General features: G+C 34.5%; 3 protein-coding genes across 4 annotated transcripts; 1 reads left to right on the top strand and 2 right to left on the bottom strand.

Moving 5' to 3' along the window:
- The first annotated feature begins 1,911 nt into the window (after positions 1-1,911).
- On the top strand, positions 1,912-3,901 carry LOC146135547 (uncharacterized). The gene is made up of 4 exons (XM_083395461.1): positions 1,912-2,031; positions 2,544-2,678; positions 3,326-3,437; positions 3,654-3,901. The coding sequence occupies exons 1-4, from the start codon at positions 1,936-1,938 to the stop codon at positions 3,809-3,811; spliced, it is 501 nt and encodes a 166-aa protein (XP_083251587.1). The 5' UTR covers positions 1,912-1,935; the 3' UTR covers positions 3,812-3,901.
- A 1,580-nt stretch (positions 3,902-5,481) lies between these two features.
- On the bottom strand, positions 5,482-11,486 carry LOC146135546 (dnaJ homolog subfamily C member 5-like). Of its 2 annotated transcripts, XM_083395084.1 has the most exons (5): positions 11,234-11,486; positions 10,591-10,804; positions 9,768-9,906; positions 7,733-7,836; positions 5,498-5,636 (listed from the first exon to the last, which is right to left on the bottom strand). In XM_083395084.1, the coding sequence occupies exons 1-4, from the start codon at positions 11,377-11,379 to the stop codon at positions 7,733-7,735; spliced, it is 603 nt and encodes a 200-aa protein (XP_083251210.1). In that variant the 5' UTR covers positions 11,380-11,486; the 3' UTR covers positions 5,498-5,636. The 2 variants fall into 2 exon arrangements, with proteins under 2 accessions (XP_083251209.1, XP_083251210.1); XM_083395083.1 differs by lacking the exon at positions 7,733-7,836 and having other exon boundaries at positions 5,482-5,636.
- A 2,866-nt stretch (positions 11,487-14,352) lies between these two features.
- LOC146135545 (uncharacterized) lies at positions 14,353-19,614 on the bottom strand. The gene is made up of 6 exons (XM_083395794.1): positions 19,469-19,614; positions 17,962-18,155; positions 17,421-17,514; positions 16,637-16,824; positions 15,980-16,165; positions 14,353-15,203 (listed from the first exon to the last, which is right to left on the bottom strand). The coding sequence occupies exons 1-6, from the start codon at positions 19,612-19,614 to the stop codon at positions 14,965-14,967; spliced, it is 1,047 nt and encodes a 348-aa protein (XP_083251920.1). The 3' UTR covers positions 14,353-14,964.
- Between the last annotated feature and the right edge of the window lie 2,569 nt (positions 19,615-22,183).

Below are 22,183 nucleotides of genomic sequence, written 5' to 3'. Positions count from 1 at the left end.
AAAATTAAAACATTTACTTTTTAAAAAACCTAGAAACCTAGATTAACTTCAAACTACAAGTCTAAGGGTAAGAACTTAGCGCTGTCAAACTCGTTTATGTTAGATGCAAAAGCACTAGGCGTGCAACTAACATACGTTGCTATTTCTCCGAGTATTCGTTTGATTTAAAAAAAAATTAAATACGTTTACCATATGATTATCAATGGCAATAACCAACGAGTTTTTGCAATAACGATGATAAAAGGTTAAATACTACAGTAATTAAAGATATCTCTCATCGGCATGTCAGCAGATTAGCACTATATATGAAACATCAACATCACTGAATTATATAATAGTAGAGAATACGTTAAGCAATCTCAATTTTTTTACCAAAATATTTTTCGGCAGACTGCTAATCAGGGTGTTTAACAATGCGTCAAAACCTTTAGATTTTATACAAGTTCCAAATTACAATACAATAATTAATTATTTTTAACATTTATTGACCCACATTATTAGGTTTATTGCATTTAATATATTCTAACCGGGACTTTATTAACGTTTTTTAAATAAATTTAGACCAACCGGAGATGAACAGAAACTTTTAAATTTATCCGAGCCGAAACTGAACCACACCTAAACCGGAAAACCTCAACGGTTCGACTCTATTGCTCCGCAAATTATTATTATTCTGCTGAAAAACAGCTTAGGGCGAAATTTTGATCATTATTATTTTGACCAGTCTAATGTGTAATGGAATATGAAACATTTAATATATAAAACTAAGCGATAAAAATGTTTTTAATGGATTTCATTTTGTTTGCCACAGGAACGTGTTCAACGCGGTTTCCCCCATAAAACGGCTGATTATTATCGAAATATTAATCATTATCGTAATGCTTAAAGTTTTAAATCCGGAAGTCAAACCGAACCGGAAACGAATCTTAAAAAAAGGTTTTGGCTACTTTTGCCAAACCTTAACCGAACAGAATTAAGTATCTTAATAAAAGCAAGTCAAGATATAGGCCTACCATGTTTAAATTTGTCGCTCTTTGCAAACTATTTTTTAAAAATGTTGGGCGTATAAAATATGTAACAAAGCACAAGGGTTACTCGAGAGATAAATCGTATATCTCTGGTAGCTGTCAAAAGAGTGGTACGCTGCAACGAGTTTGAAGTGCTTAGGGTGCTCCGAGAACCCCTAGCCTTAGCGGAAACTTGCGATGCTTAATGAGAAGTAGGGATGCCGATCACATTGGATCGGAGCCAAAACCCGATGCTAATTGGTAGTATCGGTGTCGAGTAGGCCCTAAACTTTTGCAATTAAATGAGCTATTCTATCTTAAAACATAACCTATATTTATTTAAAAGGTAGGTTTATCACCGTAGGCAACTAAGTTTCTTTACGCTAAAAATAATTTTGTCCTAATAACCTGGAAAGGCGACCTTTAAATATCTATTTGCTTGTTTAAGCAAAGTAATGAAGTCCGAATTTTGTATTCGATCTGATTAAATACTTTTCAACCAAAGTATCGGGTTTTGGAATAAAATGTCAAAACTATTTAGAGATTCATTGTTGAGTGCAATATAGTATTTTTCAAAGAATATTTTTTAATTGTTTTATCTTTAAAAACCGGTATTCCTAAAGTTGTGGTAAACAGAATTGATAATATTGTGAAACAAATTTCGTGAAATAGCGCAGGAAAAATATTATCAGGGGATTTCCCAAAATATAAACCCTAATTTACAATATTTATAATGAACGTTAATTAACTAAATAAATAAGGCCAAATAAATCATATACATGTTTCCTTGCTTAATCATTTTTGTTTGAAAGCAATAGTTAGATCGCTGTAAAACTCTAAATTTCTGTTATGCATGGAAATATAGAGCAATTGGATGTTTATACGTTTTTTTAGACGTAAACCAATAAAAAAGTATATTTTAAACAAAATGCAGAGATCTGTTGCCATTGCAAGTTTTCATCTAGGAGCAACACTCCGGGCCGGCATTCTAAGCAGAACTACCACTGCTTGTGTTCAGCAATGCGTATGTCGTTTAAAAAAATTATGAAGACCGAATGCTTTTAGGAAGTTTACAGTTTACCTAAAATCGATGATAGTTTTATTGCTTAAACAAACAACATTCCTGGTCTAGAATCCTACCACATTTCCAGGGTATATATTACAAAAATTTTGGTTGGGGGTCAGGTATTGCAGTCTTGAAAGTTTGACAGGTCTCAGATATCGGGTGCAACTACGGTTAAAAATTATAACATATTGAAAAATGGGCTGTATATTCATTTTCTAGGAGTGCATGTTTAGTCTGTTGAAAAAAATCTCGTTAGCACTTGCTATACTTTCCATAGTGGGGTATTATTATTATATTTATTTATTTCTTGCCATTTTAAATACTTGTTTTAATACTGTAAAAAAGTGATGGATTGTTTTTAGCATAAATATTTTAGTCTTCTTTTGTTATGCAGTAAATTCTAAAGACAAAAGAAACCTAATTTATATGTTTAGAGGTTACACTAACTAGTTTCCCCACTTGCTGTTTAGAGAAAAAGTCATGATGAAGTAACGGAGGCAAAACAAGCAGCAGCTCGTATAAAGTACGGAAACATTGAACCAACCATCTTCAGCAAGATCATAGACAAATCAATCCCAGCTGATATAATATATGAAGATGATAAGGTCAATTTCACAATAAAGCGATTTTGCTGTCTGTGCATTAAATAAATTTACTATTCCACAAGTAATGTGTTGCCAATCCCAATCATGCTGAACATGGTAATCTGTTAAATAGATTAAGAACATTCACCCAGCAAAACTCATAGGTTATGTGTGTAATGCCCAGGCATATGTACTTTTTTGCCACAGTAATATAAGCTATTTTTTGCCACACACTAATATTAGGTATTATTAACTGCCCAAATGATGTTTGTCAAAATTAAAAACGAATTTCAAATTCAGTAAAAGTTGTTAGCAATAAAAAAATGTGAGTCCAATACCCTGGTGTGTTGTTTGAATTTTTCAAAGGTGTACATTGATTTTGTTTCGCATATAAACTCAATGTTGATAATGCTTGCCAATGTTGTTATCACCTGACATGTCCAATCAAAATTATGGTTACTAAACTAAAACATTGATTGTGTTTATTGTTTGTTCACAAACCAAATTAAAAATAATTCTTATCGGTTGATGCATTACTGAAGAACCAGCGTAGCACCTTAATGGGATGCAATTGTCCTTGCATATTTTGTTTCTGTAGTGACGTAAATAGTTAGGATAAGTAACTAAAAAATTAAAAGTTTTAAGATTTTTGTTTTTCCATATTGCAGTGTCTTGCCTTTCATGATGTTAGTCCACAAGCCCCAGTGCATGTACTGGTAATACCAAAAATTCAAATTCCACAACTGAGCAAAGCAAAAGAGGATGACGCTTCATTGCTGGGTGAAACTTTGTTTAAAATTTGCATGCATGCCATTCTTCACAGTATGTAGGAGCCATCAAAAATTTTATTTACGGATTCTAAAAGTTTTACTGTTTAAAATTATTAATTTTTTTCCAACATTTTTACTAGTTTTTAAGACCCAGACATAAATTTGTTAAAATTTTAACTGTTGGCACAGAGAGAAACATGAATGTTTTTTTTTAACTTGTTACTAGGTCATCTACTGCTCACAGCAAGAAAAGTTGCAGAAACGTTAAAATTGGTGAAAGGATACCGCATTGTCATCAACGATGGAGTGGAAGGTGCCCAGAGTGTATATCATCTCCACATTCACATTCTGGGTGGCAGGCAAATGAAATGGCCACCAGGATAAAGAGCAGCCAAGATTAAGCAGTATAAAAATTGTTTGCATAGTACAAGTGCTTCATTCTTTACTTATTTATAGTAGGTGTACATCGTTATGTCTGTCAATTTTTGAACATTTTTTTGTTTACTTAATTTCTTTGTGAAATAAAAGCTTTGTCAAAGAGAGTATGCACACACAAAAATAAAGCTGGTAATTCAGAAAGTTTTCAGCTCAGTAAAGAAGTGAAGTTGTAATTCATAAAACTCTTCTTCCTGTTATAAATTTATACTGTCCAAGCTGACCAACCATACACTTACATTAGTTAACATTTATTAATTCTATTGACAACATTTATGAAAACCTAATAGGGATAAAAATGAAAATTTCCCATTATACAGCATTCAACACAAAATATTTCACAAAAGTGATATTCTTGTCACTAGTACTGGAAATAAAAAATGACCAAACAGGTATCAAAAGTATTAAATTATAAGACTTAAGACTCAAATTCAGTTCATTGCAAGAAAGCTAGTTGTAATATGACACAAGAATTATTGTACATTGCATATCTTAGCAAAGTAGATAATTAATTGAACATCTTTATGTAAATAATTCTAGTGGAAAAGTCTAAATAAACGCACACAAGAAAAGAACTAGAAATACATATAAAACAAACAAGATATGTGTTGGAATTGCAAATAATTAACTTTTGATTTTCATTACATTTATATGGTTTTACAACGAGCTGTTAGGATATTGAACTTAACAGGGTTGACAGGGCAGTTTATGAATAATTATACCTACCATAAATACTTTTATTGAGTATACCAAACTTGATTTTGCAGGGCTAGCACACATAGACTATACCACTAGGCAATGTGTAACAGATTTGCAGTATAGATGATAATTATGACTGTACAAAGTAAATGACTTCTGTTATAATAAATGTTGCAAGGAAAATACAACTACAGTACACATAGACATAACTCTGCAATTGCAAACAATGAAAGAGATTTCCACCAGCGTGAAAGATAGAATTATCTAAATGTACATACAACATTGATTTAAGCTTGGTTTGACTCATTATGTTTCATCATTTTACCACCCAACTATTTATCAAGTATGGCCCCAAATAGGAACAGACATATGAGTGAGATAGCACTTGTGTCATTTTGACATCATGTTGATGTTCTACAATAAATGTTGTAGGATATGATGCCTTAATAAACGCTTTAGTCACCTTTATTATGTCACCCTTGTTGGGCATCGAGGTGAATAAATATGTATAAATGAAATTTGAAACTTAGAAACTTACAAGTAAGGTATGTTTCAAATATAAAAATTATATTAAAATCACATAAAAGAAATATTTCTACATTTTAAATAGATTTGAGTATTAACCCCTGATATGTAAGTCAATAACATACGTTTTAATAAAAAAATGGCAGACATTGTTCAACATAATAATCTATGTTTGATACACTATGTGTTTATGTACTTATCCTGACAGTTTATTGGATTCAAATACATTATAAATCGCAAATATGCTTTCAACCGAGAGTTTGTCTGAAACAAACCAATTAAAAAGTGGCTTCTTGTACCATTTAATCAACATTGGCAACTAAGCGTATGACACAATTCGATGCTAAACTGATATTATAATAAAAAGGTCGGCAAAATTTCAGTGATGATGCTTCTCTGGTTAGATCGCAGGCATTTCTTGCAGCAGCTTAGCTGTCACTGGTATAGACCGGATATTCGGCAGATGTTAGCGGAACATCCTCCTTGGAAGACTGGTTTAGTTGTTCGGCAGCGCCAGTTGGCTGGGATGTCACTGGAGAATCTTCTGGGTCTAAAAAAAAACAAAGTGCACTTTTAAGTGGGTAATAGGTTAAGGCATGCACCATTTGATACCTTGGAAGGTTTTAATATAATATTGCTAGAAACATGAATTTAATCTTAATTTAAGTTGAAATTACCACCAATCGCAATCTGGTTTCGTCCTATAGAGGAAAGAAAAGAGCAAAAATCAAAACTTGAAAAGTAAAAAAGTTGTTGACAGTTAAAGATTAGGGTAAGTATATGTCTATAGTTATAAACACTAAACGAACCTAGTTATTGATATACTAACCAGCAAAAACTAGTATTTAAATAAATTTTATAATCATTCGTTAGGTGTGGCGTTAATCGTTTTAGTGAACTCGCTAACTTTATATTTAGCACCACCAGTCACCTAATAACAAATATATGTGGTTGACTCAGTTTAGCAAAGATATGATTTTCCGTGTCAAAAAACAATAAGGTTAGTAAAGCAACACACTTCCTTTTAGGGAAAACTCTTTTGTTACTAATATTTTTTTAATTGTGGGAAATATTATTTTTTTCAATTCTCAAATTCTGTGGTAAACTGGTAAATCAAAAAACATGTTTGTAATTTGGTATCTTTATACAATTTTTTAGTGTAAAAGATTTATGTTGCTCATTGGAACAAATATGTACTTACCAGAGAAGTGATAAAATAAAATTACTATTATAGTCTAAAATATTAAAAAAAAAATATTTGCTTAATAGCAAAAAAAGTGAAACTCTTGTCAGGTTAGTGATATCTACTTATTCTTTCACTGTACAAGAGCACAACAGAGGAAAAATATAAAAACGATCAATAGTGTTATAAAAAGTATTAAAACAATTTCCAACTTTTTATGATGAACAGCATGACATGCACATCGCACACCGGGCACTCGGGCAGTGAAAGTTAATTTTGTCAGCATCACATTCACATTCAATCATGCAAAAATCACTTCCCAAGATATGTCATGCAAGGCATATCACAACAGCAAAGTTCAGTAATTTAGTCACATTTATACGGCAGACAATATGCCACACAGAAGGTATAGTTAATAGAGTTTTATTTGCACCCTTTACACAAAGTAGTTTTTTGCGGTCAAAAGTGAACATGGTTTGTTGAATTCAGAGGAATAATCTTGCAGTGTCAGTTGGCTGTTTTGTTAAACAAGTGCTGACATTTTAGCAGGATGCAGCATATAACTGAGCGGGACACAGGATTTCCACTTAATCATTGTATGCAATGCCAACAGATGTTTACCCAACAATACAAACATTTTTAAGGTCACAGTTTCACACAGTTTCAAGGAATATAACAGCTAGGACATTGTTTGCAGTTTTACTCTAACAAATGGCAGTGTAGACATAGTCAGAATAGAATTAGACATAATTATTGATTAAGTAAAAAACATTTATATATTAATTAATTGAGCATAAATTTCTATTTATGCTTTAATTCCTAATTAAACAAAGCAAAACATGTTTGTAAGTTCTGAATTGTCTAATTTAAAAATATTTTACTTGTCAGTTATTTTTGGATTGTATACTGTTTTAAAGCAACAAGCAAAAAAGTGTACGGGATTGAATTAAAAAAAATCTTTCATTCAGGATAATTAGGTTACAAACAACATGGTTTTAAGAAAAAGAACCAACATTTGTCAGTGCACATAAATTTGGAACGAAATTAGACACAAACCAATGATTTGGTAAAAAAATTTACACAACAATTTGTTGAGAACAATTTTTACACATAAACTCTTAATCAAACAATGCAAAAATCTATCCAGTTCTTTTGAATAAATGTTTAATATAGATAAGTTCTACTTGGAGCATTTAATCTTCTATTTTTATCCTTTTTGTTAGTACTGCAAAGCAAAGAAGTAGAGGGGTCCATATATGAACATTGTTCTTTTATTTCATGGTAATTAAGTTACAAACAACTATGAGTCAATTAGCAACTTCAATCAGGATAAAAAAGGCCCGCTCAATTTTAGTAGGGTTTTACCCAAACCGGCGTTGTGTAGGCTGGTTAATTAAGGTCAACTGTGAAAATCCCAAACTGTCATGCAAGCAAAAATTTACAAAACGTTAGACAATATTCACCTAATGGTCAGGGTTATGGCCAGGGGGTGGGCCCAAACTTATTGGCTGTGCGCTGATGGGTGTGCTTTCGTCTGCCTTTTCGCTTCCATAACTGTTGCCAGCACCTGTTATCAACACACAGACAACCATGCTACTTGCACAGCAAAATACAACAACACAGAAAACAGACAAAACAAATGAGTTTATGTAAGTTGTCTGTGCAAAACATAGATGGTAGCATGTAGCTAATGTAGCACATCAAGTGATAAATGTCGTGGCAAGGATTCTATACAAGGCATCCATGCAGTACATTCAGTTTTCCTTAAGGTTAAGAAGTATTTATGTTCATAATGTATTTATCTAGTGTAATAAAATGTGAAAAGCAATAGGGGTAGATGCATCAGCATTTACCACACATGAATTCCACAATTCAACTTTTAGAGCTAAAACAATGAATCAAGTTAAAGAAAACAATGAATCAAGTTAAAAATTTTTAGCTGCCGAGTGAATACATAAAGCTCCATCTATGAAGATTAAATAAAAAATATTACAAACTTAAATTTTATACAGACTTTGGAGTTTAAAATAATATTAAGTTAGTAAAATCAAGTTTTAAATATTACACATTTAATCAATTTAAACAGTAAAATCACTTTTAGTTCAAGTGGAGTAGCTAGTTTGAGAACAAAGCAAAGCATTAGTATGTTTTAGCACAATGGGGAAATAGGGGAACTAATTGAATTACAAAATCAATACAATGGCTTCAGCAATCTTAACCAGCTAATAAAGTGATACACTTAATGAGGCTGAATGCGGTTAAATGCTTTGAAAAAATGCTTAGGAAGTAAAATTAAAATAGTAACCTTTTGATTTAAACCTTTTTCCATATAAATATATACAGCCATTCAAAAAACAAATTTGGCATGCTGTTATATAAGTTAAAAAAACAAAACTAATCAATAATGCTTCACTCCGTACAAAATGTATAACATACAATTGAAAAATCCAAAATAGGCTCCTTTTATTATGATACTGTCTATTTAACCACAATGTGCTGTATGTGTATTGTTTGATTTAAGGGCGTTGACATTTCCATTGGTATTTTAAGGTTCACATAACCACCATGAAATTGCATGACCGTAAAAACATACAAAAATATTAACTGTCATGACTTAAGGCTAGAGAACTCCTTGAATATTAGAAAGAGAAAAATAAATTACATAGTTTATGTTGTGTCAAGTAATAACAAGACACAGTGATTCTTATTAAATATGCATGATGTCACCAATTTACACAGTAACCTACATATGGTGATTTATTATTTATTTATTCTGTTTAAGACATTTTATGTGGCACAAATGAGAAGCCTTTTGAAAGATATCCACTTTTGAGAACGTAAATAAAGAATTATATCCCAATTAACTACCTTGTAAAAACCAAAGTTATTTATGGCAAGCCAGAAAAATAGCTGGCTGACAGAAGTTTACACAAAAAATATAATATTTTTTTGGAGTTTACTCTATTAAAAAGATAAATATTTGCCCGAAAAGGAAAAAAAACTAAATACGTCAGGTGGCTGACATTATTAGACTGGGCAATGTGAAATCATTACTTCAATGTGAACTAGTAACTATTTTTTATTAGCTAATATCTTGTGATCAGTTCTAACTCTCATTGAGCAAATCTCTCACTTTTTGTATCAATGTCATATATCCAGTTGTTACATGTGCATAACAGCCATATACATATATCATTTGCCAATTGTCAATTGTGTATCGTAATCATATTATTCAGGTTTTTCTTCTTTTAAAATAGGGTTATAGAATGCGCCATTGTTTTTGCATCCTTCGTGACTGTTTAAAATGACTTTTTATCAACAGCTAAATTTTCACCCAGTGTAAAAAAACTTTTATGGTTTATTAACAGACAAGACTGTGGAAAGGAAAACAAAGTATCGTTTCTACATGAAATGCTGGTGACTTCAGTACTGAATTACTGAGAGGGGGGAGGAGGCACGAGTTTTTGTAGCCAAAACCTATGTAATGTTATTTCAAACCTTCGAGGTCCTCCGGCGATACAAAAGTGTCATCATCGTCCATTTCAGGCTTGCATTTTCCACAGCAGAAGTTGAAGCAACAGCAGCAGCAACAACAGCAACAGCAACCAGTGATCAAGCAGCAGAATCCCATCAAAAACTGAACAAAATACCAAAGTTGAATTATTGTTGAATTATGTATAGTCAGCATCACTGTTTAAACAAGGCGGCTAAGAAAATAAAAAATCTCACATCTTTAACTATTTAAATTATAGAAAAATAATGAGATGGTCATAAATATGAAAATCTTTTCAAATTATTACGATGTGTCGTAAAATGAAATATATAATGAGCTGGCCAAAATTAATGACCAATTCAGCAGTCATCAGAAACAAGTTCTGCAATAATTTTACATACGGTGGTATATTTCTTTAAGAAGCTGAAATACAGTTAAATGATAGTTCATAACAAGAAATGTTTGGGCGATGGAAATATAACCCAAAAGAAAATTAAAATAGCCTAATAAGTATTTTGTTAAATCGTTTTTTAATATTGATTTTGCTTAATGAATAATCTAAAAAAGTTTAAAGCAAAGGTTTTATCAAGCCTGCAATATCCAGTTGTTAAAGTTAGGCGTTCCTTTATAAAAAGAGTACAGCGACTGTTGACTTGAACTGGAAACTTTTCCCAAACAGGATTGTATAAGTGAATACAAATATTTTATCTATGTAGCAACCATTAAACTGTTTCTTCTGACTTGTTGCCAGAAGATAAACAAAATGTGCAAAACAATAATAAGCAAAAATGGTCCATTAGCAACTGACAAGCACGGTTCATGAAATACCTTGGCAAAAGGAGATTGCAAAGCAAAATATGTTTTCACATTTTCTTCTCCGATCATATCGGCCAGGTAAAGGCCCAACGACCCATGCTGATCGTAGATTTCTTTCTTCTTTTCATCTTTCAGTATTTTGTTAGCGTTGTTGATTTCCTTGAACTTTTCCGTTGCCTCTGGATTGTTGGGGTTCTTGTCGGGGTGATATTTCAAAGCTAATTTCCTGCAAAAGTGTCACTTCAGTGTTAATTTTAGTAACAAATTTTACTGCAAAATAAAATAGTGCACTGTGCAGAAAACACATTTGGCTTGCTAACTTTGAAGCAAAGTTTTGATGTTTTTAATTTTGTATTTTCATTACAAAAACTACACATTCCTATACATACTAAAAAATTGGTTTTGAAACATAAAAAAAAAAGAAACATGTTTTTTTTTTATAAATAATTGGGTAACAATATGTCCCAGTTTCAACACAATTAATCAGTATGGATTATACGGCAAATTCTCTATTTGAGCAATTTATTTTCACAGTCCACAGCCAAAATAGGTTTAGCTTAAAATGTTTTAATCCATATTTTTCTTTCTCAAATTTAAAACAAATTCTGGCTGAGCAAAAATGATAAAACACTCAAGGTAAAACATAAGTACCGACCTGTATTTTTTCTTAATTTCCTCGGCCGATGCCCCCTTTTCCAGCTCCAATACAACATAGAGTGACTCTCCTTTCGTAGACAATTTTCTTTGAGGTGGCGCACCATGGGCTTCTCCATGCCCAGTTGGGTTTGCTGTATCTCCCATTGTTAGAGTAAAGATATTTCAATCCGAAAGAGCAATTATCTACTACAGATCTTGCTATGTAATTTTGCACTTTCCTTAATGAAGAAAATCAATTCTACCTCACTTCTGCAAAGCAACTAACTAGGTTAAAGTTTAATAAAAGCATAGCATAATGTACGGTTTTAAATTAGAAAATAAGGCGCCTGTCTAGAATTTTTCCAATTTTTTTGGTTCAGTAACGAAACAAATATTCAAAATTAAAATTGAAAACTGGGATAACAAATTTAGTAAAACTTTACTCACTAGAACCCAAATAATGTGCGGTAACTTATTTATAAATATTACTTAAATGTGTGTTAAGATTCTAGACTATGGCCAAAAAATGATAGAGAAAGGTCGACTAATTGATCTAATATTTGAAGTAGTATGAATAACCCAGTGCAAACCTGTTTAGCAAAGAGGTCAACATTGAATTTGACATATTAATACCTTATGATGTGAGCACAAAGTTTAACCTTGAATACTTCTAACCAAGTTTCACATGAGCGCCAAAAATAATAACCCAGTAAAGCAGTCGCACTAGGACTGTAGCATTTATCTTCGCTAAAAGGACTATGCATAATAACAGGCAGTTATGAGAATCACTTTAAAAGTAAAAAATACATATTAAAGTAACTTCTCGGCGCTGGTCTAGGATCCTACCACAATAATGAAATCAATGCACAATATTTGGGTTAGGGTGCGAATTAGCGTTTGGGTGTGGGTGGGTCAAGTAATATTATATTCATTATTTAATAATAATACTTGACCTACCCTAACCCAAACGCTAACCCGCACCCTAACCCAAATAACGTTTGTTGTGGTAGGATTCTAGACCAGCGCCAACTTCTCTTGTACTTATTGTATGGCACGCCTCTTGCAACAAGAAACTCTTTCAACTCTGGTACTAGGTAAAATGTTTTTTAAATAAGTTATTCACAGTTTTAATCAGGTATTCCTACTTCAAATCTAGTCTTTGTTAAACAGATAAAGCTTATAAACGAAACCCTTTCAAATCAGATTTTGCATACTTATCATCCTGGTCACAGTTGCAGACTTTACACTGATAAACTATGGAAGCCCTTTTTGGTCAACAAAGAATCAAACACCAAATTTCGACAAAGTATTAACCGGTATTAACAATAAGTTAGGGGCCAATAACGATAATGCCAGATGACGGCTTGGTTTAAGCACGTTTATTTCAAGCATTATGCGCTGAATGGAAATCGAATCGTGTGGGGTCATTAGTTAATAAACAGACGCCAAAAAGCCTAATCGCTAAACGATTTTCAACAAAGCTAACAAATTATAAATATTTGCTGTAAGGCTTGGTCAATCCAAAGCGTAATACGAAAAAAAACGGGAACTCATTTTAGCGAAACACTATCTGGATACGAAAAAGGAACCAACGCCCGTCTCTGTATCAGTTTACAACATTTTATTGATTTTACGCTGTTGATAACCTGAAGCATTGAATGGTAAAATCGCAGTTTAATTGCTAAAAGAGCACTTTTGTAAATCATTTTTTCCCCAGAATATACCGTATTCAACCGGAAGTTTACTTAACTTTAAGAAATAAACCAAAATGTAAATATCTAGCTTATTGTGTATGCATGAGTAGTTTTGCCGAAACGCCGACCATGTGATAGATTTCTTTTCTATCGGGTAACGATATTCTTTGTCTTGTGCTTGAGTGATGGATTCGGCAGAATAATATTTTAATCACATAGGCAGGTTTGCAGTTTTCAAATCAACATTTTTATTTTTAACAATTTTCTGCACTTTGGTACACAGAAATTTGTTAAAAGATGTAAATTCACTGTTTTGTGCGTCACTTCCAGTGTAGCGTACTGTGCATCACAATTCTATTGTAGTTACTCAAAGCGTAACCTACATTTAAATAATCTTACACATTCTAAATTCCCATACAACAAATTTGGAAGTTTTGTGCTAAAAAGGTTATAATTGACACTAATTTGTTGCATTTTTAATCGGTCATGTACGTGTTTTAAGTTTATTACGCATACCTACGTTCAAAGAATGTCACATCGCAAACAACAATTTTTAATATAAAAAAAAAAACAGTGAGAGAACCTTAGTTGGTTAGCAGCTCTTTCAGACGCAAAAGCTAGGTGGAAAAAGATCGCAACAAACTTTATATTGCCATAAATTGCATAGTAACAATGCGTAAAAGAGTTTATTTTGTAAGTAAGCATTCAAATTAGGTTACAGTGGAAAATAAAATTTAACGAGCAAATACAATAAACTTCAGTTTACTTCGCAATTTTATTACAAAAAGGTTTAGAAGTTATAAAATATTGCCGAAATTAAAAAAAATTATACAATAACCCAACAGACAACAATTGAGGTAGGTATAGTATCGTAAATATTAAGTAACACCAATTGGTTGAGACAAAAACAACCTCTACGGTCAAAAAGGACTCTATTAAACACTGAAAGTTGGTGTAACCCACTTTGTTAATATATAGGCTACGCCTCGCCACTGAACCGTTCAATTTTATCACGACCAAATATGCCAAACTACGCCCACGTTCCGGATACGGCTACTGCGTTGTGTGGCCTATGTGTTTACATTAGACCTATGAAAGTAGACAAGTTTCCTACAAAATATACATCTCTTAAACTACGGTAAAAACGCCTTTAATTTAGGCCTACAAAGGCTGGCTCTTTGGTCTAAAGTAGTGGTGTTAATTTTTTTGGCAGTACCAAACCGTTTATAATAGAAAAATCCTTTCAGTGACCGGGAACCAGAATTTCGAAGGAACTATGCTCTACTCATTCCGTTATAAGGCTAGTCAATAATAAACAACACTTGGGCTACAAAGTGGTGTAATGTATTATAAAACAGGGTTGCTTGGTAGCCTCGAAATGTAATTAGAACCTTAGAAATTCGGTCATTTTAGGCCAAAAATGTTTGCTTAGTACTTTGTCTACCTGTTAGCTATTGTAAGCTTGGCACAAATTTCATTTTAGAGTAAGAGTGGATTACGCATGACGCTTTTGTGCTTAAAAGACTCACGTAATGAAGGTGCATGAGTATTTTAAAAGCAGCCATACGATTTGCATTTCACGAGTTAAAAGTCGAACTTTGTTAATTGTACAAATGAAGCCAACTTTTTGTCGGACCGGCAAAGAATTATCGCGGACCGGCGGTTATCAACCATATATTGGTCAAAAGTTTAAAACCCTTAAAAAAGCCTAATCCATTTACACACAAAAGCCTGGCTATAAAATACACAGCACGTTTGTCGAACAATCGTCGGCGAAATACAACCCTTGCCAGCTTGCTCGAGGGTTACGCGAACCCGCATTGTGTCCATATGCTAGCCAGTTTAAACATCTACACGAGTCGTCCTTTTTGGACTTTCCTATTACTATTACAGCTCCACTTCATAATCTTCAATATACAGCTTCACTTTCATAAGCCAATATAAGGTTCCACTTCAAAAGCGACCGGCATCCCGTTTCTTTACTCTGTTTGGGCGCTTCTTTTTCCACCAAGTTTCGAGCGTACAGGCGCATGGTAGACCTGTGTGCAGTGATATTTCAGCACGTATCTGTCGAACCTTCAACGGCGTCGTAGGATTGCTGGGGTCGACAGACAGTGCTTAGGGCGCGGACGTGCATGGTCGTCCCAGGGGTGCGAATGGGTGGGTGCTTGGCACCCCAGGGCCAGAGCAGGTGACGCCAGTTTCTGAAGCAGAACAGGGTGCAAGCCAGGTTGATCATATAGTCGCAGTCCCACAGCACGTAAAGTTCCTGCGAAAAATGGCGCGTTCTTAAAGCTTAGGTGAATGGCCTTAACGCCTGTTGGAGCAGGACCGGGGACCAGTCTGTAGAACCCCACCCGTTTCCACACCTTGGTTAGGGATGTTCGATAAAGCCCGAACGATACATATGAAGTATTAGTATCGGGAAACATTCGATATAGTGTGGTAACGGTGCCGATCAATAAATTGATCTGATTATTTAGCCATGCTTTTCCACCCAACAAAATTACTTCTACTACTTCTACGTGAGAAGGTTAATATCTCAGAAAGACAACGTTTTCTTCTAATCCCTAAAAATAAATCTCTTTAAATAAAAATTTATTAATTTTTTTATGGGATCCGACGCCAGTACGTTTTGCACAAAATATAGGATATTGGGGTCCAATGGCCTAATACTTTATATTGAGCATTTGACAAAACCGCTCTAAACATTAACGGAAATTTTGCCCATTTGCATTTAAACACGGAATTGAAAATAACCTTAAGGTTTCGGTTTTCATACGCTTTCGCAAAATACTGGTAATTAAATGATGATCTCTCAAATGATTTGTCTAGGCTTCACTACGACTTTTATCCGACATATTCTGATTTTAGAAAATCAAGGGGGTAAATGCCAATGTCATTGACAATGCTCAGTTTATTTAAATAGCTGTAATTTATTTAGGCGAATGCTAATGAACGACTTTATAATTATTTCTAAAGGTTTTCTTATTTTTCTTAACTCCCCAATCTTATTGAAAAATACAGAATTTAAACTCCACTTACCAAAGTTAAAAAGTATCGCCTTACACCCAGACCGTAGCACAGGATGACTGCCAGATCAGTTAAGGACGAAACGCCGGCCGCCAAACAGCAGTTGCGTATTACTCCGCGCAAACAGCGCTTTCTGGCGCCCCAAGTGGCCAGATGGAAGGAAGGCGATGGTCGGCTTCCCTCGTGCTTTAGGAGGATGTGGATGAAAAGGCTGAGAATGCACACTAAAAAAGCAAATTTTCAGGGTTAAGATATCCTTAGTGGATGATTTAAACCTATACTAGTGTGTCACATGTCTTGACTTTTCAGTCAGCAATCGACTTAACCTTTATTTAATTTATTTGGACCAAAAGGCTTAGTCCTGATTTAATTCCTGATTTAATTATTTTTTTAATAAGATTTTTTTTTCACGTTGTATTTTTTAACAGTGTACACCGCAAAACATTATGGAATATATTACGCTTATATGGAATTCCAGAACAAAATTATTACACCTATAAAACTTTTCTACAAAAATTGTGAATGCAGCGTCGTCATAAAATATGTATGGGACTGGGACTGGGACTTCATGGGACTATGACTGGGCCTGGGACTGCATGGGGCTGCGACTGCATGGGCCCGGGGCCGGGGCTGGGGCTGACTTGTGCCGGAACTCATTCAAAATAACTTCCTCTCGTTTTAGTAAGACAACAAACCTTGCGTGAGTATGACCATCGCGTAGCCGGCGTAAACCACCACTGAGTTGGGGTTGGCCTCCGTGTTGTACTTGCACTGCTCGGTACGATTGTCGATAAAATACTGGCCCTCGTTGGTCGTGACTTGCAGCGAAACGATGCCCAGCGTCGACACCAGAATGATGACTGCCAGCAGGACCCAGCTTGCTCTTAATTGTAAAGCACGGAATAGTTCAACTATACATTGTTTTAGTTTTGTTGCTGGTCTCCGTTTTAACGCCTTTAATATAACGGTGATCTCATCAGGTAACATAGTCATCAGGTAACATGGTTCTTAAGTTGTAAAGAACAAGTTTTATTTGCCCCAATGTTACCTAAATCGTTTATAAGATGGGATAATGCAAGCATTGATATTGTAACAAACTGCGGTGCGATTTGTCCGTAATGTTGCTTAACATTTAAGAGTGCGAAATATTAGAACTATAATGAGCAACAGCTATCAGCGTGATCAAACTATTACTCTTAATGTTTTAGTTTGGTCGGATTACTGAAAACTATGTTTAAAGCCGTATACGACCATTACTCGTTTACTGTATCCTGCTCCATTACTGGAGAGACGAAACTACAAGATTCTTGTGTTATTTGATGGTATATTGATTGATTGCGGAGATGTGTGTAGCTGCCTTCTCTTATATAAAATTCAAAACGCACAGCCATCTAACTATGTCTTGATTAGACCATAATTTTGGCCAATAATGTCTTTAACATTTTACGGCATCAAGCGGGTCTTAAGCTGTTCACTTACCTGCATAGGGCGGGCGTTGCCAGCTTACGGAGAACCGGATTTCGATATAACGTGCTCTGTCGCATCCACAGGAAGAGATACAAGATGGCGTACCCTAACAGAAGACACCATATAGCGTTAGGTTTAAGTCGGTATGCCACAACAAGGAAGTACTTGCTTCAATGACTGATAATGTGAGTCAAGCTCGCGAGCTACCAAAACATAAATGATGGATCATTTTTTCGTACGTAGCCTATTTACAATAGGTTAAGTACGTCGTGAACACGGCCGGGAATATCCCTATAGTGTTACGAGGGTTACCAATTTCCCATTTGTATAGACCAAACATATTTCAACCTATACTTGAGCAACTAATGTTTTATAATATTGAACCGCAAACCTATACTGAAAAAGCTTGCATCGTAAAACTCTTCAAAATGTTTTTGTTTAAAGTCACTTCGCGTTTAACGTTTTTAAGCGTTTAAGTAAAACACAGGACCAATATAAAAATAAACAAACACACCTGACGGTGACTTTTAATTTTATTATATCATCTTCTTACCCGTTGCGTGTAAAAACTGAAAAGCCCGACCGAAGGTAACACAGAGATAAACGTGACCTGGCGACTCTATGAGCAGCCCGGTCAAAGTCAGACTGAACTTTGCCAAGCCAAGGACGATGTAGGCGACGAAAAAGCCATCGAGAAAGCGCCGTGTCTTGGCTAGCTGCTTTTGTCGGTAGGGAATGCAGAAGTGCCTGCGTAAAAACACAAATATAGTTTGCCGTGCGAAAAAAATAGTCCTCTCTTTTGCCTTTCTCTGGCGAAATATGCATTTTGTCAGTTTCATTTTACAATTGTTTGGACTTCTCTGCCTTGATAAGGTTTTCGTGCGTAAAAGTAGGCAACGGTGATTTGTTCTGGTGCAGTGTGATATGCGTCATGTCACGCGGAAAAATGCGCTTATTGGCATAGTTAACGTATTTTTCGCGGTATGTTATATACGCGATTTATAAGTATAGTAAGCGTACAGCTGTTATTTAATTTCTTTAAAAAGTAAAGCGTTATACTTAGAAAAACGAATGAGTCGTTCGGTCTGCTAACATAAGCTGCACAAAAACACAAACTATACACATTAAAATAAGTTGTATACCTATCCTTATTGCAATGCTATTGTTTTTTGTTGTTCTGTAAAATTATTAGTTGTCTCGAAGGCACTGCTTAATATTCGATGGCACACCTGTACTACACAAATACGTCCATGATGTTATAATGATATGGCGTGATTTTCGAGCCTATTAATAGTGTTCATGGTACCCACTTCGGTAAAATTGTTGTAAACCGTTGATGTATAGCTGGGGTGGCCAACCCATGGCGCACACAAACGCCATTAATGGCAATAATAATAATAACCTATTTTCATTGAAAAAGTGAAACAGGAAATAAGGTAAACATATGGATTAAATATTTTTTCATTTTAGTGATTAACGTGCAATAATTAAATATCTTGTTGAAACAACAAGGCATTTATAGTAAAAGCAAATTAAACAAAGAACGTATGCCATCCCTGGTGTATAATTTGGACGCACAAATCTCAAGTTTGTCACTTTTGTCGATCGAACGTAACATTGGTATACACCCTTTATTGCATATACCTAATGTACCTGGCTTGGTGTACAATTCTCCTTTAATAGTACCTTTGGAAAAAAGCGCACGTCATAAAGTTGCATTACACGCCGTTTTTGTGGCATACCTATCGAGAGTATATGCCTGCGAATCTGCGATGCGGTGACAAGCTGCCTCAACTTAATTTAAAGTTCATGGGGTTTGCAAATGTAAAATAACTCTGTACTTAAAATATGTTAGAGAATATGTTTGACGTTTTCCGTACAATATTACCACGAAAATCAATATTTTGCCTATTATATTGATCGGATGTTAAACTTTGGTGTTTACCAGCTTACACTAATATTGGCTTGGTTTTTCGAACGATTTAAAAGGTTTGTATGCTTATTGCTAAAAGCCTATTGTAAACTAGCTACAAAAATAAGTCACGTCGTCCTATACTTACTTCCTCCACCTGGCTGCTAACACAGCTACGAGCAGATATAGGGCGAATAGTACAAAAATCAGTTCCACAACGGCAAAGGCAACCTGTCTTTTGGAAACTTCTAGCACATCTTCTGAACTCTGCATTCTGTTATCTTCGACATTCATAATATACTTTGTTGTTTTTGCGGAACTAAATTCTGTTCGTGTAAATCATTGACTAAGTTTTCGGCCAGGCGCGTTTAGTTTTGTCTTGCGCATTTTTTTTCTTTTTAACCGGAAGTGGTGCGTCACGCGTTATGATTGGTCCGAACTTAGTCGAAAATTAATAAATGCCTTTTAGGATTTATCGCAAATCATTCACTGCTAAAAATACCTTTTGGGACAAACGCTTATGTTAATAAATCGAAGTATCAAAAATGTTAAAGGTTTTTGATACTGTGATATAAAGTTTTTAACTGTTAGTGTTTAAGATTAGCATTCAACGAAGAAATGTAAAGCTCGGTCTGCATTTTAATCAGGCCAGTCATGAAGATTCTCTGCATTTGCAGAATGTTTTAAAAAATAAAGAAAATTTATTCTATAATTCCCACAATATGCAGGGCCGTCGAATTGTGGTTCAAGGCGCCTTTAATGATTTCAGTACGGTGCCAATTTAGTATGAAATAAAACATACATAGCTAAAATTAACAAACAAACTATGCATGATAGTATACATGGCTATAATGCGTGAGTTTGCTTTTCCAAAAGTAACAGGTGTAACTGCAATTATAGCATCGTTTTCTGCGTTGTAGCACATAGCTTTACTAAAGTTAGGTCTCGGTTAAACTTATAGAGTTTATGAGAGTTGCGTTTCCTGGTAAAAATTCAGTCTGACGTTGTGCAAAATTTTAAAATCTAAATCTGTTACCAAGTTGGGTGCAAACAGAGTTAGACGACGTTAAATTTTCTTAGTTTTAAAAAAGTTGAAAAAAATATATTAGTGCGTCAGAAAACGACATTTAACATTTGAGTCGGGCGTGTAAGCTAAACAAAGCGACCAAATTAAATACGGACGTTTGCCGATCACAACGTTTTTTGCATTCATGACACGACCAGGGCACGCGTCTCAAAAGATCCAACTTCGGAAAAAACAAGTGTTTTTGCGAGCCTTTTTTGCGCACTGCGTGCAGCTATAACTGGACGCGCACGTAAAGCGTACAACTTTCGCGGAAACGCTAAAGAGGTTCGCGATTCGGGCATCATAACGCATGATTAAGAGCGAGGGGTTAGGCTGAAACGCAAACAAAACAGTTATTCGCTTGATTTCGTTACACAGACAAATTCCGCTGCATTTCCTACACAAAAAAATGGTGTTTCCGGAGTGACCATGAAAATCAAGCAGTATTTACTAAAATATTACTTGCTATTTATACATTGACATTAACACCACCACAATAAAAAAAGGAAAGACGTTAACTTTTCTGCCGATGTACAATTCTACTTTGGCCCTATACCTCCAGTGGCGGCACCATAGCTCCTAAACTGAGATAGGTTGTCCGAGGAATTGGTGCGAACATTACTGACATTTTCAGTTATTTCCCTACTTTTTGGCCGATGGGAAGAATACTGTCACTACACATTCACCACTTACTCTACTTTTTCCTTTTTACTTCGTAAAAAAACTACACATCGTTATATTAGTTAGAAACTGGACTTTGATGGGGCAGATTTAAGCTATACACAATTACACCTATTAGACACAGTTTACATTTAATAAACATATTGTTTGAACATCAAGTTTCCCAAACCTATCCGCGTTATTAACGACGAAATTTGAACTATCTAGAAGCATAAATTTAGCAGAACATGTGACAATTTTAATTTCACCAGAACATGTGGCTTAAAATTGAAATGCATGTATTTTGTGTTTAAGTTGAAACAAGGAAGTAAAGAAAAGTTTGGGTTGTATTCAACATCACTGTTGGGTCGTGCCCAACCTGCAAGCAAGGCGTCATTTCTTACAAAGATAAAATAGCGAGTGGTCGTGTCATTCCAAACACATGCCTCATACCAGTGTTGTAAAAAGTCCAAAATTAATTTGTCAAAAAAACTTAAGTAAGTCAAGTCCTTATACCCAAAATACGTCAGTCAAGTCAAGTCATTTTAAAACAGACTTCAATGCACTCATTTACTGAATGTAATACAGCATTGCAATGATCCTTAAATGTTTTAAGTCATATATTGGGCACGAGGAGTGCGCAAATCTTTTTTATGCCAAAAATTCGTCTCCCAAATTGAACTTTAGGCAATTTAAACCCTATAAACGCATTTTTTGCACTTTGTGCGGTTGGATTTCCGCTTTAGTCGGAATATACCAAGTTAAATAGGCTATTTTTTACAATTAGTAATTAAGTCGTCCATATTACTGTTTGGGAAGCAATGCATCAGTTAAAATCGGAGAAAGGCTTAGGCTCCTCTAACATTTTTTAAATTGCGCACTGCACATCTAGTTGCTTCTTCACGGTCCGTAACGACTGAATGAACTTGAATAGACTACTGGTTGGGAATGTCTCGTTTGGTCAAGTCAGAACTAAGTGTCGGTGCAAAACTTCGGACGCTCAATGTTAGTTTTGTAGCAACTTTACAGTATGAACTATGAACGTGTCTTGCTAAATGTCAGACAATTTTGTCGTCCTTATGTGAAACACAATAAAACTTTATTGTGTTTGTAAAAATATTATTTCAATGTAAAAAT

The sequence above is a fragment of the Ascidiella aspersa genome, chromosome 8 (genome assembly GCF_963924565.1).
Source record: "Ascidiella aspersa chromosome 8, kaAscAspe10.2, whole genome shotgun sequence".
NCBI classification, from domain to species: Eukaryota; Metazoa; Chordata; class Ascidiacea; order Phlebobranchia; family Ascidiidae; genus Ascidiella; species Ascidiella aspersa.
This window is presented reverse-complemented; position numbering and strand designations above follow the sequence as displayed.

Bases quoted from the DNA above. Each gene is read 5' to 3' on its own strand.
- LOC146135546 (XM_083395083.1), bottom strand. From the start codon at position 11,379: ATGGGAGATACAGCAAACCCAACTGGGCATGGAGAAGCCCATGGTGCG. The intron at 10,805-11,233 runs GTCGGTACTTAT...ACACTTTTGCAG, and splicing joins GAAATTAAGAAAAAATACAG to GAAATTAGCTTTGAAATATC. The intron at 5,637-9,767 runs GTTTGAAATAAC...GTTTTTTTTTAG, and splicing joins ATCGCCGGAGGACCTCGAAG to ACCCAGAAGATTCTCCAGTG.
- LOC146135545 (XM_083395794.1), bottom strand. From the start codon at position 19,614: ATGAATGTCGAAGATAACAGAATGCAGAGTTCAGAAGATGTGCTAGAA. The intron at 16,825-17,420 runs GTAAGTGAACAG...TTTACAATTAAG, and splicing joins GCAACGCCCGCCCTATGCAG to AGCAAGCTGGGTCCTGCTGG. The intron at 15,204-15,979 runs GTGTAAGGCGAT...CATTCACCTAAG, and splicing joins CATCCTGTGCTACGGTCTGG to CTTTAAGAACGCGCCATTTT.
- LOC146135547 (XM_083395461.1), top strand. From the start codon at position 1,936: ATGCAGAGATCTGTTGCCATTGCAAGTTTTCATCTAGGAGCAACACTC. The intron at 2,679-3,325 runs GTCAATTTCACA...TCCATATTGCAG, and splicing joins TAATATATGAAGATGATAAG to TGTCTTGCCTTTCATGATGT. The intron at 3,438-3,653 runs GTGAAACTTTGT...ACTTGTTACTAG, and splicing joins GGATGACGCTTCATTGCTGG to GTCATCTACTGCTCACAGCA.